Below are 13,628 nucleotides of genomic sequence, written 5' to 3'. Positions count from 1 at the left end.
ATGATGAGCAAATAAAGGAATTTGCAGCACAAAAATGCAGAAAGGTTGCTTTATAATTTATATAACATAACTACACATAACCTGTTAATTTCTTTGGCAATAATGTTGTACAGTTGCTGTTTGTATACACAAATAAAAATAAATAAATAAAAAAATTATAAAATTATTTTAATGTCCTATTTTTTTCTATATACTTATCTACATCACTATAGAAAACAGTTTTTTGACAAAATGGCTATTAGGGCTCCTAAGTTAGTTTCAGCCCAGGGCCCCACAAATTCACGATCCGCCCATGTGCAGGGGCGTTGCATGATGCAAGTGCCAGTTGTTCGCCGTCCACAAGTCTGGTCTTTTGCGCCGAACTGCCTCACGGAGTCGCCGGAGAACATCTTGATAGTACTCCTTTGTCACTGTTTGTCCTTAATGTGCGTATTCGCGATGCACAATTCCACGGACATCAAAGAAAGCAGTCAGCATCACCTTGATTTTGATTCGCACCTGCCACGCTTTCTTCGGCTTTGGAGTATCGGGATGCTTCCATTGCGGCGACTGTCTTTTTGTTTCTAGGTCGTACCCGTACACCCATGACTCATCTCCAGTTTTCACGGTATTCAGAAACCCAGGATCAGTGTTGGCGGTGTCCAGAAGGTCCTGTGCAACGTCAAAACGGAGGTCTTTTTGTTCCGGGGACAACAACTTGGGTACGAATTTCGCAGCTACTTGGTTCATGTTCAAATCTTCACACAAAATTGCTCGTGCAGAATCTCTACTCACTCCAACCTCTTCTGCAATCTCCCGCACTGTCAAACGACGTCACCAAATTTCGCAACCTCTCAACATTAGCTGCACACCGAGCTGTTTGGGGCCTGCCACAACACTACTCACTCTCCGCTGATAAGCGGCCATCTTTGAATCGGATGAACCACTCCTTAATTTGTGTTACACCCATCGCTTCGTCTCCAAACACCTGCTGAATCTTACGAATTGTTTGGCTTTGAGAATCACCAAGCTTTTGACAGAATTTGATGCAATATCTTTGCTCAATTTGTTCAGTCATCTTACGAGAAAACTAAATCCGACGAACACTACGAACAGCACCTTACTTGGCGACCACCAGCCAGCGACTGGCACAACCGAACGCAGTGAAAAAATTCAAGCATGTGCATTAAGGTTCCTCCTTCCACCGTGCCCGATGGTGCTGCCTTAGAATCATTACTTTGCGCGGGAAAAATTAAGGTCGGATACTTTTTAGACAGGCCTCGTATATACACATGTAATACAAAAATTATAAATACTTCTGTATTAATAACAGCATTAAAACTCTTTCGTTTTCATAAAATGTCTTTGGTAAAGAACAGGTGCAGAAATTATATTTTGGGACTTCAAGGCTGAAAACATACCATTGAATTATAATTAGATTTATATTTCAAAGGAGGAGTTATTTTTAGAATCTTGTCCCTCTTTCACTTCCATATTAGGAAGCATTAAATGATTTTCATTAATGCGTAAGGTTACAAGACTGAACCTTTTTACTCAATTTCTATAAGTATTTAATGCGAGACCGATGGTTTTCGCATGACTCTTGCTGTATCATGTATTTCTTGTAAGATCTGCCGGAACCATCCGGAGTTTTGTCCACCCCCTCCCTTGTGGAGAGTGGATGTGAAATGTTATAGCCACCAGCCTACCTTTAGATAAACCTTTGTAGAACTTATTATGGCTTACGACTGAATCATTAAAGGTGAGTACAGCAATGATAACAGGGATGCAGCCCTGTTATTATATATATATATATATATATATATATATAGCACAGTAAAAACGAAGAAAATTAATAAGTTTGCGGATATAATCGTGAGGGCTGATGAAGAGATTATATCTTTTCTTTGTTTTGTTTTCCGGATTTTTAATTTCTTTTTTTTTTTTTAGATATCAAAAATTATATTTTTTTAAATATATATATATATATATATATATAGCACAGTAAAAACGAAGAAAATTAATAAGTTTGCGGATATAATCGTGTGGGCTGATGAAGAGATTATATCTTTTCTTTGTTTTGTTTTCCGGATTTTTAATTTCTTTTTCTTTTAGATATCAAAAATTATATTTTTTTAAATACATACATATATATCTTCTTCTTCTTCATAAGCGCAACAGCCTTTCACAGGCCAAGGCTGACTCGCAGATTTTCCTCCATCTGGCCCTGTCCGGTGCGACGGCCCGCCATCGGTTGACTCCCAACAGCTTGAGGTCCTTTTCAACGTCGTCTATCCATCTTGTAGGTGGTCGTCCCCTACGTCTCGTCCCTTCAATTGTGGAAAAAGTCACTTTTTTGGCAGGGACGGCATCAGAATTTCTGAAGAGGTGGCCCAGCCACCTAATGCGTGATGCTTTAATAGTTCTCACAATGTCGGTCCCACCGAATTTGTCATATTTTTTGTAAATTTCGTGGTTGTAAAGAATTCTCCATACGTTATTCTCTTGAAGAGATCCAAAGATTTTCCTCAAAATTTTTCTTTCAAAAATTAGCAGTTTTTCCTCCTCTATTTTGCTTAGGGTCCAGCACTCACTTCCATACGTAGCTATAGGCCTGATTAAAGTTTTGTAGATGTTTAACTTTGTCTTCACACTGATGAACTTGGATTTCAGTTGGTTTCTGAGGCCGTAGAAACTTCTGTTAGCCATGGAAATTCTGTTATTTATTTCGATTTTCAGGTTGTTGTGGCTAGAGATCAAGGTTCCTAGGTACTTGAACTGGTTAACAGTTTCAAAAGAGTAAGTCATTATCTCCAGAGGAGATCGATCAGGAGTTTTATTTGTTGCGATCAAAAACTTGGTTTTGTCTGCATTTATAACTAGTCCCATCTCCTTCGCCGCACTCTCAAGCGCTACAAAAGCGTCAATGACTGAGCGCTTTGTTCTTCCAACTATGTCGATATCATCAGCAAAAGCGAGTAGTTGGACAGTTCTTTGTAAGATTGTTCCATTTGTGTTGATACCAGAGTCTCTAATGGCCTTTTCCAAAGCTATGTTAAATAGCAGGCAAGAAAGGGAATCACCCTGTCTGAGGCCTTTTTCGGTGAAAAATGGTTCAGAGAGACTTGACGAGATTTTTATTCTGCACGAAACTCTTTTGAGTGTCATTCTTGTGAGGCTGATTAGCTTCTTTGGGATGTTAAACTCCAACATAGCCTCAAGTAGTTTTCTTCGGTTGATGCTGTCGTAGGCAGCTTTAAAGTCAATAAATAAGTGGTATGTGTCAATGTTATACTCTTTGGTTTTCTCCAAGATCTGCCTGATAGTATGCAATTGGTCAGTCGTTGTTTTTCCTTTCTGGAATCCGCATTGGTAATTTCCAATGATTCCCGAGGTGTAGGTCTCCAATCGCTTGCATAAAATAATGGAGAAGATCTTGTACGCAATATTTAGAAGGGTAATTCCCCTGTAGTTTCCACATTCGAGTTTATCACTTTTCTTGTATATAGGGCAAATAGATCCTTCATCCCACTCAGTGGGCATTTGTTCCTTTGTCCATATACAACAAATCAAGCTATATATAGCTTTGTTTAGCTTCGTTTCGTCAATTTTAAAGAGTTCGGCTTTTAAGCCATCAGGTCCAGCTGATTTATTATTGTTTAGCCTCCTCAACGCTATTTCCACGTCGTAAGGAGTAGGTGTATTATGTTCTATGGCTTCACCTTCAGTACTCATGGTTGGCAGCATGTTACAAGTGTTTAGATCTTCTTCTCTATCTCTCCCCATTAGTAGATCTACGAAGTGCTCACGCCAACGGGCTAGAACTTCATCCGGGTCTCGAGTAAGCTCTCCGTTTTTCTTCTTACAGGTTATTGTTCTGGGGTTGAAGTCTGCTCTGACATTGTTTATCAGTTGGTAAAATTTTCTTGCTTCCTTTTGAGTTTTTAAGTTTTCGATGTCTTTATATACCTCTTCCATATATTCTCGTTTCTTCATCTTATGAATTCTTTTTTCTTCTCTTCGCAGTTCCATACATATATATATACAACAGATAATTATTTCCAAACGTGGAGATCTCACCAATCGGTTGGCAAAAATATGAATGCCAATGTTCTCTCTCTCTCTCTCTCTCTCTCTCTATATATATATATATATATATATATATATATATATATATATATATATTATTCTTGCTTTATATTGCATTGTAAAAGTAACTTTATTAATTCGTATTTGTATTATATCTTACTGTAAGTATAAATTTTAGTGTAACTGAATATTAAAAATGGTAGCAGCTACTTTACGCCAAGTAGTGAAGAAAAAAGAACATTGGTATTTATATTTTTGCCAACCGATTGGTGAGATCTCCACGTTTGGAAATAATTATCTGTTGCTGCTAAGAAATGCGAGGAGCTTATACTCAGTTCCGATTTGCACTTGCCTTGTATTATATCGTAAAAGTAACTCAATTTATTATTATGCGTATCAGATTTTAATGTATTTATACATTTTAACGTTACTGTTTAAAAAGCATGGTGGCGACAACTTTACATCAAGTAGTGTAAAAGAAAATTCTAGGTGTCTCACTACAGCGAGAACTATCCTTAGTTCAAGGTGTAGTAGAAGTAGTAAAGTGTAAAGTAGTTTGGTGTAAAGTAGTTGCCACCATTTTTGAAAAGAAATGGTGTCAGAAGCACGAAATTCTTTATAGTACAAACTAATGTTCAGTAAAGGTGCAAATATGAAAGTTAATTTTTATTAAAAATATAAATTCATTTTCCACAGACTCTTTATTAGCGACAATAGCCGTGATTTTTTTTTTTCTAATATTGAATTAAGCTAAGCTTAAAAGAGCGACAGCCCAGGGATGACCAAGCATAAGTAAAATCTACTTTCTAACGTTCTTTAAGAAATATAGATCTCCAAAATTTAATTTTACACAACTTGCAAGCCATTGCTAAATAATAAATTGCTTTTCATAACTTAATTATTTAAAAATAAATATAAAAGAAAAGAATAATTAAAAAGGAAAAACTTTTTTTAACGAACCATTTTCTAGTTTCAAATTAAAATTTTTTGAATAAAATAGAAAGATATTTCAGAAAACAGGAAAATTTCAAATAACAAATTAATTCGCTTGAATTAATTTCACTCTGCAGAATTTGGAAGACTAATTTAACTCATTTTTGTACGTAAAAAGGTGTCTGTTCCGCCATTAACATTAGAAAACCAATTAAATTATTTAAATTTTAATTCAAAAAAAAATTTTTGGTAGATAAAATTTTTCAATTTTTGAAGAAACTAAATAATAAAAAAGCATTCCAGTAAATATAAGACACTTTTAGATAATAAATTATTTCATTTGAGTAGTTTTCAAACTGTCTAGACTTTGAACGACTTGCTTAACACATTTTTAAAGAAATTGTGAATGAAACGCATGCCATTAACAGTATAAAATGATGCATTTTATTCCAAAAAGTTTTAAATCAAGAATAAGTTTTGTTAAATAAAATTTCAGTTGTGAATCCGCATAGCCATTTATAAACTGGAAATAAGCAAAACAAAAAACTAACTCGACGGATCTAATAAAATTCTCGCCATAAAAATGTATTTTTCTGCCTGAGTCCCCCGTCCCTCAAACTTTTAATAAATCACGTAACTAGTTCAACCGAAGATGAATTAAATCACAATATTTGTTCAAAGCAATATTACTCTTCATGATTAATATTCTAAGTAAATCTGAAGTGTCACCAAGTATAAAGGATTTCGGTTTATTTGCAATTCAAAACAGTTTCGACGAGTTGGAGAGAAAGTATATTAGCAAACTTTTTCACTTTATCTTATGATGAAATCTTGTTCGTAATCTCACCAAGTGTCATTCTTTAAATGACTTATAAAAATCATGCAAATAATTTTAACGCTTTTTGGTGTTGAATTAAGGCAACATTTTCTTGGTGGTTATAATGAATTATAGATTTGTAAAATAAATCTGTGCGTTTATTTATAATCTGTAATGAGTTTGTTTAGTTGTTACCTGATGGGTTTAATAGAGGTATATGTTAATTTGTATTCTAAACTACATTCAGTTGCTTACAATCAGCCAATGTATAAGGGAATTTCAAATTTGTGAAATACAACTAACTGCGTTAAAAATGTTGCAGTTTGAAAATTGATAAAAAAAATCAATATGTAAAATTAAATTTTAATAAATTTTGGGAAAATCAACTTTATTAATAGAAACTAAACTGCATGTAAAACATATTTTTTGACTAAAAAAGCTGATTTTTTTAATGTCGCATTAAAACAAATTTATGTTCCATTCTTATAACCGATCTAAAATATATTTCAATATGGAAAAGTGACTTTTCTTTATGTTCTTCTATAGGTTCTTTTACAGATTCTGTGTCGTTTTAGTAAATTTGGGAAAGTAAGCTTTAGAATTAATAGAAACTAAACTGTAAACAAAACATATTTTTCAAATAAAATGGCAGATTTTTTTTAAATCTCGTTGTAGAATAAATTTATGATTCATTCTTAAGACCGATCTAAAATATATTTCAATATGGAAAAGTGACTTTTCTTTATGTTCTTCTATAGGTTCTTTTACAGATTCTGTGTCGTATTAGTAAATTTGGGAAAGTAAGCTTTAGAATTAATAGAAACTAAACTGTAAACAAAACATATTTTTCAAATAAAATGGCAGATTTTTTTTAAATCTCGTTGTAGAATAAATTTATGATTCATTCTTAAGACCGATCTAAAATATATTTCAATATGGGAAAGTGACTTTTCTGTATGTTCTTCTATAGGTTCTTTTACAGATTCTGTGTCGTTTTAGTAAATTTGGGAAAGTAAGCTTTAGAATTAATAGAAACTAAACTGTAAACAAAACATATTTTTCAAATAAAATGGCAGATTTTTTTAATCTCGTTGTAGAATAAATTTATGATTCATTCTTATAATCGATCTAAAATATATTTTAATGCGGAAAACTGACTTTTCTTAATGTTCTTCTATAGACACTTCTACAGAATGTATGACTGAATGAATATGAGTAAGAGTAAAGGCTACCGTAGGGTCAAGAAGAGAGGCTGTCACACAGGAGCTATTTTCCCTTGTGCATTGTACGTTCGTTCATTTGATCATTTCAAATAGATTTCAATTGTACTTATAAACACAGATTTTATAAATTCGGTTATTCATCAGTGCAGAATTTAAAGTTTTAACGAATTTAAAGTTTAGTTATTAATATATTAGATAAAACTTTGAAGAATCCGTGCCCACGCACCCACCAAAAAAATGGTCATAAAATTGAAATCAATTTTGGATAATAAGCTTCTTTTTATAAATCATTCTCAATCCCAAAAATATTTTAACACAACAGTTGCCGAAATTGCATTTAAATAAAAACGGTCCTATATATGGTTAAGTATTATTATTAAATATGGACTTGAAGTCTTCGAAATTTCTACTAGAAAACAGCTCAATGCACATGATCATATTACTTGAAAATCCTGGTGTTTTCACCAAAAACACATTTCTGACCAATTTAAAAATCGTAACACAATTTAGAAAAAGTGTTTCAGAGTACTTAATGAAGTCTGTTTTTTTGTATGTTTTAATTTCATTTGAAGATGGAAAAAAAAATTTTGTCAAACATAAATTTAATTGCAATATTGAATCTGAATAGTTAAAAAAAATTCTTTTCGAATAGTAATAATAATGATTAACAAATTATAATTAATTCCTATTTTCTGGCATAATATTGGAAATTCAGATTTGGAAACTAAGCTTTAACGACAGAATTTAAAATTGACTGTATTGAGTCTTCTTAATTAAAAGAACTTCAATTTTATCAATTTATTTATTTTTGTGTATTTTATTGCTTATTTATTTATTGATATTGTTTCGTTTTGATCTGACAAGAAGTATAATTTTTATTTCGTCTTATCTGAATGGTTAGCAAAGGAAACAAATTGGATTACAGCCATTCGAATTTCCAAGACAAGATTTTTATCTATATATCTTTCATTCAGGTCCAAAAAAATGACGGGTTCAAAAATATTATGTATGAATCAAAAATAAAAATAATAAGCTGCTATCCATTCATTGAACCAAAATTAGAAATTTGCACTTCGACAAATTGTATCAGTTCACATTACATTCGAAGTAGTTTCCTCAAAAGGGCAAATCGCTATTGTTTTATAAGTTTCTAAAACAAAAGAGCGCCATTTTAATTGCCTCTTCCTCTATGGCCAGACAAGGTGTTGCCATTTGTTAAAAAATAGAAAGGAATGTTACAGAGAACTTGAAATGGTGCGATTCGACCGAAACCTTTACGTGCGACAGTTTCGAATTTTTTCTTTGGCCTTTGTCTTTTAATTTGTTGCTCAACAGCTCGTGGAAAAGATCGTCTGAAAGAAAACAATGTTTTTCTCTTCAGTTCACTTCAACTATTACTAAAATTGTCTTGATTATAAAAGATCGTTTGAGAAAAGTCGTGTCGGCTTTCACTTGCATCGTTTGAACTCTAGGTAAAAAAATCGACTATAAAGTGATTTACATTATCTAAGGAGCACAATGATTTGAAATAAGAAAAAAGAGTAACAATTAACGGTTTAGAGATGAGTGAATCTATATTTCAGATACAAAAATATATTTCATATATTTATAGACATTGTTAACAAAATTTTCCTTTAAAAGTTTCTTGTTTTGTGCATAAAACGGTGATCAATTCATGCAAAGGGGTATTGAATTAAAGAACAAAGATGGGTGATAAAAATAATACATTTTTATAAACAGTAGTATTATTTAACTTTTTAAATAAATAATTGCAAAATCTATCACCCAGAGGCAACTGCAAAAAAGTATAATTAGAAAAAGAATAATCCTCGTTTTCAAAGCTGAAGTGAAGATTTTGAATAAATTTAAACTCTGATAGCTATATTGGTACAGATTTAACTACCTTAAATAGCTAAATTTGTACAAATAATAGAAAATTCCGCAATTAACAACACGGAACACGGTTTAAAATTAAAAAGAAATGGAAATTAAAAAAGTCGTATTGCATATATTTATACATTAAAATTAATTATAATTACTTAAATATAGTGCATTTTAATTTTAGAAAACTGAAAACTGATATAAACCACTCATGAACTGGTTAGTTTTTTTTTCGCAGTACATTCGTGACAAATTATTTAATAATAAATCATAATGAATTTAAATTTAAAACCATTTTCTTGTCTGTAGCTATAGAAAAAAAAACTGAGAATATATTACACCTTTTCGTGCGATTCAGGAATTCAACTTTTCACTAATTTTATGTCAAGTTTTTATTTCACTCAAAAGATTGTTGGGGTTATTTTGAAGTTACTGTATTTAACGTAATTGGAGAATTACGACAGGCAGCTCCGAAATTTTAAAAATTGGAGTTGTGAAAGTTAAGATAAATTGAGTCGATTACCACATTAGGCGCTGTTATTCTAAATTTCATGCAGTTTCTCGCTAATTCTATCAACTGGTGAAGTCTTAAAAATGATGTTGAATGTATCGCACTGCATTTTTTTAATCTCCAAAGAACATGCCAAGTTGCAAAAATTATAACACCCAAGTTACATAAATTGTAATGTACTGATTCAGCTCATAAAAATCAGATAACTTTATTTACTTTGTACTTACTCGAAATAGAATAAAAAGAACAGTTGCTAACGTAAACAAAGCCACGTTTTAACAGCCAATCAGGCTCGAAATTCCCACACTATGTCACTTGCAGGTATTCAAACGAGATGGCTGATAAACAATTAAAAAAGTAAATAAAAAATGTCCTAAAGTATAATTTATATTTTTCAGTAATGAGCAAATCTGTTCCTATAATTTAGTAGATTTCTTGAAGACAATAATAAAATCAGTATTTGCTTTCTCTTTTTTCTTTTTATCTAAGTTTAGTTATTCTTACTAGGTTTAATTAATTCCTCTTAACCCTAAGGTTTACAGATTTTGCGTTTGTGGAAAATGTTAATTACTTCTATTATTATGAGAGGGAGGGAGCAATTTTAATATCAAGTGTTAGAATTTTATAAACTTTAAATCCTAATTTTTCAGTTTTACTATGCCAACTATGACATTAAGTATACAGGGCAACAAAATAAGAATATATTATAACTAAATTTGACGCCAAATTTAAAAATGAAAGCAAACAAATTTAAACACCGAAATGACATTAAGGTGCCTCAAGGACATGGACTCTGTATTTGCCTTAAGAAGGGCAGAAAACGTAAACATATCGATGACACAAACAAAATTTACTGAATGTACGTTGATAGTATTTTCAGTTATAATTCTTTTAAATTTATAAAATATTTGCGAAAAGCGAGAAATATAATTATTTAATGCTTATTTTTAAATCAATATTGAAGTTAACAACTTAAGATTTGCCACATAGTCTCATATTTAAGTGACTTTAGGTGAAAAGTCTATACTTATAAAGCAGCCATCATCCTACAATTAAAATTTAGGCTGAACTCCCCTTGCATCAGAAAGGTTCTGGGTTCGAATCCCGGACAAAGCATGGATATTCTTTCATTCTCTGTATTATCTGTCCTTACTGTGGGAGTAACGTTGGCCCACCTAATATGGTGCCCCTGAAAGAGTGACCAACAAATCTGCCCTTTAGATGCCTGTATGACCTAGGTCGTTATCCAGGTGGGCATTGGAAAGAAAAAAAATTATACAATTTCATGAAACCTTCATTTTCCTTTCCTTACAAAAAAATTTTTTAAATTAAATTACTGATTAATTAAATTTTTATGAATATACCTTTATAATATTTTAAATGTAGTTTTTGAAATTTATAAATTATTCATGAATAGATAGAATTGCAATTTTGCAATAAATTTTTTTGCAATACAATTTTTAACAATAAACTTTTTTTTAAATATTTGAACTAAAACTTACGTTTTTTATTAACTAAAAAAATCGTCCTTGATAGTTTCACACACAAATTGCTTTGCATTGGTCATTTTTTTTTCTTCTTAAAATTCAATATTTTTCTCCAAAAAAAAAGAACATTTTGTTAATAAAATGCATGATTATTCTAGTTTTGTGTAAAAACATCTTATTACTAATCATAACAAAATGAACGATTGCCTGGATTTAATAAAAATATTAAACTGTTCTTGATAAATTTTTGAATTAAGGAACTCGCGTGATATTTTTTACAAGAAGTTTAGTTTACCAGCTAATAAATTACTAATTTTGAACTATTAATTTCTCGTTTTGTTATACTACCTGTACAGCTTTTACACACCTTTACAATTTAAAGTTAATAGTTTTTTTTAGATTTACCACATCCCCTTATTCATCCGATATTTAAATAATTTTATATGATTAATCTATTCTTGTTAACTCGCTAACTTTTTGTAATTTAAATTCCGATTTACGATTTTCATATTCCCATGAAACATTCTTTTTTTTTTTGGAAAAGAAAACCAAATTTATTTCATTCAACAAAATAATTCGTTACAGTTCCAAAAAACCGAAATCTATAAAGAAAGAATAAAGCATTTTAAAAATACAATTTACTTTTACTGCTATTTCAAAAATCGTGGTAATACAAGATGAATCAAAATGATGAAAAAATAAAAACAAATGACTCAAATAAATGAAAAAGCGTATTTCTGAGAAAAAACTGACATGGGAATATCAAGAATTACTCATAAAAATGGCTATCATTAGTAAGATTTCACTGAATTATTATTTGCTGTAAAATTCTATAAAAATATCAAGAGTAAATAAAAAGTTTAGTTTTTGCTTTCAATTCTATTGCTTTTATTTTATGTAAGCACCTGATTTTTTAAAATTTAGCTTCCGACTTAATTTAATTATTTATCAATTTTTTTAAAACTCTTAACAATTCCTATCATACTAAAACAAAATCATCTATCTCTACATTCGCGAAAATTAAAACTTTTCGGCGTGTTTGGGCAAAAAATTAGTGGTTTCTTCAGAAAAAAAAACTTTAAAGTACTTTTTTAAAACTGATTTTCTTTTTTTTAAGTTAGCATGTTACTTGAATTTCTTAAGATTTTTTATTGCTTTGAACTAATTTTTCAGTAATCAATATAATAATCTGAATAATACTGAGCACTGAATAGGCATTTTTTAAAAAAAAAAAACTTAGCATTTTTACAGTCATACAATCCAATCTGTGAGATTGGTTGTTCTTAAACTTTTTTCCTTGATGTTGAACATATTTAACATCAAAAAAGGAGTATTTTTTCCCGTTCTGTTGGTGCAAATGATAAAATCGCCAATCCAAAATCAAATTCCACTGTTTTTCTTTTTATTTTTATTTTTTGATTTTTTAAAATTACAACTTTTTAAAAAAATTCATCAATCAAATAGATAAGTTTACTTGCTCCAGCGAAATGAAAAAGTATAAAAAAATGTTCTGATTGTTATACTATAAGCAAATGAATGCACAGATTTGCAACGTTGATCATTGTAATCATTACGAAAAAAAAATGTTTTAGGTATTGTAACTTTACCAACCATTTATTTACAATTTCTTTGTCAAACATGTGATCTCTTTAAATGAGAGCTCGTAATAAACGATTTCTACTGTATTATAAAATAGTATTAAAATTACAAATACGCTAAAAAATATATTACTAACACAAATATCAAACTGAAGTTTTTGTTTGAATTGATTGACACGGACGTCTTCATTATTCCTGACCGTAAGTCAGAGTTAAGATTAAATATTTCATTTATTCTTTTAAGACTTAAATGTCACGAACGAGTCTTTGTTGAGAAAATAATCCCAAATGTTTTTTTTTATTTCATTTTCTTTTCACCTTTCATCTTAGAAACTATGTGACACGTTTCCAAATACCAAAGAAAGGGATTAGGATATAGACTCGATGAAAGCGTGACTGTGTGCTTTGAATTCGAATCATCATCCCCGACGGATTTAAATCTATATTTTATGCTTAATAGTATGTCTTCTTTGAAAGCTGACGTACTCCTGCAGAGACTAATTGTTGGGTCATTTGGTACATAGCTGTTGAATGCAAGCAAAGATTTAGTAGAAAAAAAATTCTAATCTAACTCTGTCTAGTTTACTATGCGTTACATAATACTGTGTGGCGCGTAAATATACTTATTCTACTGAAATATACGAATCTAGCACTAGCAAATTTTGAATAATTTATTAGGAGGCCTATATGAGTCTGACAACTTTTTATCTTTACTTTGATTATTGCTGCTGTAAACTAATTTGGAAATAATCATTGTCCCAAAAATCTGCATATTCCGCATTTATTACCCATTGACAAAATGGGTCTTGTTTCAGGTTTGATGGAGTGTGCACTTTATTTAGACGTCATCACACTTTTCAACTGTGTTCAAGAGTAATAAGTAAACAGTGCTCATGAGTCGTCATTGCATGCGTTGCTATGGGGACCGCTACTGTTTGATTATTTTTTTTAGAATTCCTTTTTTCTTTTTATTTTCACCCGCAGTCATTCTTAATGTATTTATATAATAATTTAAAGTATTTTTGTATTTTTTCGATTATTATCTTATAATTACTGTCTTGACTCTGATTTTAATAAAACTATAAATACTGAAGAAGGAACAGTATTCTG

At 30.7% G+C, this 13,628-nt stretch overlaps 1 protein-coding gene across 1 annotated transcript; it reads right to left on the bottom strand.

Annotated features, from left to right (window-relative positions):
- Positions 1-420: 420 nt before the first annotated feature.
- Positions 421-1,057, bottom strand: LOC147810968 (protein GVQW3-like). Its single transcript, XM_087162172.1, has 2 exons — positions 886-1,057; positions 421-800 (listed from the first exon to the last, which is right to left on the bottom strand). The coding sequence occupies exons 1-2, from the start codon at positions 1,055-1,057 to the stop codon at positions 421-423; spliced, it is 552 nt and encodes a 183-aa protein (XP_087018298.1).
- Positions 1,058-13,628: the final 12,571 nt, after the last annotated feature.

The sequence above is a fragment of the Parasteatoda tepidariorum genome, chromosome 4, assembly GCF_982258835.1.
Source record: "Parasteatoda tepidariorum strain Cologne lab strain chromosome 4, Ptep-v5.0, whole genome shotgun sequence".
Classification (NCBI taxonomy): domain Eukaryota; kingdom Metazoa; phylum Arthropoda; class Arachnida; order Araneae; family Theridiidae; genus Parasteatoda; species Parasteatoda tepidariorum.
Note: the sequence above shows the minus strand (reverse complement) of the source record. Positions and strands in the feature narration are given on the sequence as shown.

Excerpts from the sequence above, each read along its gene's own strand:
- LOC147810968 (XM_087162172.1), bottom strand. The coding sequence starts at position 1,057 with ATGACTGAACAAATTGAGCAAAGATATTGCATCAAATTCTGTCAAAAG. Across the intron at positions 801-885 it reads TGGCCGCTTATCAGCGGAGA|TGCGGGAGATTGCAGAAGAG; the intron begins GTGAGTAGTGTT and ends GTCGTTTGACAG.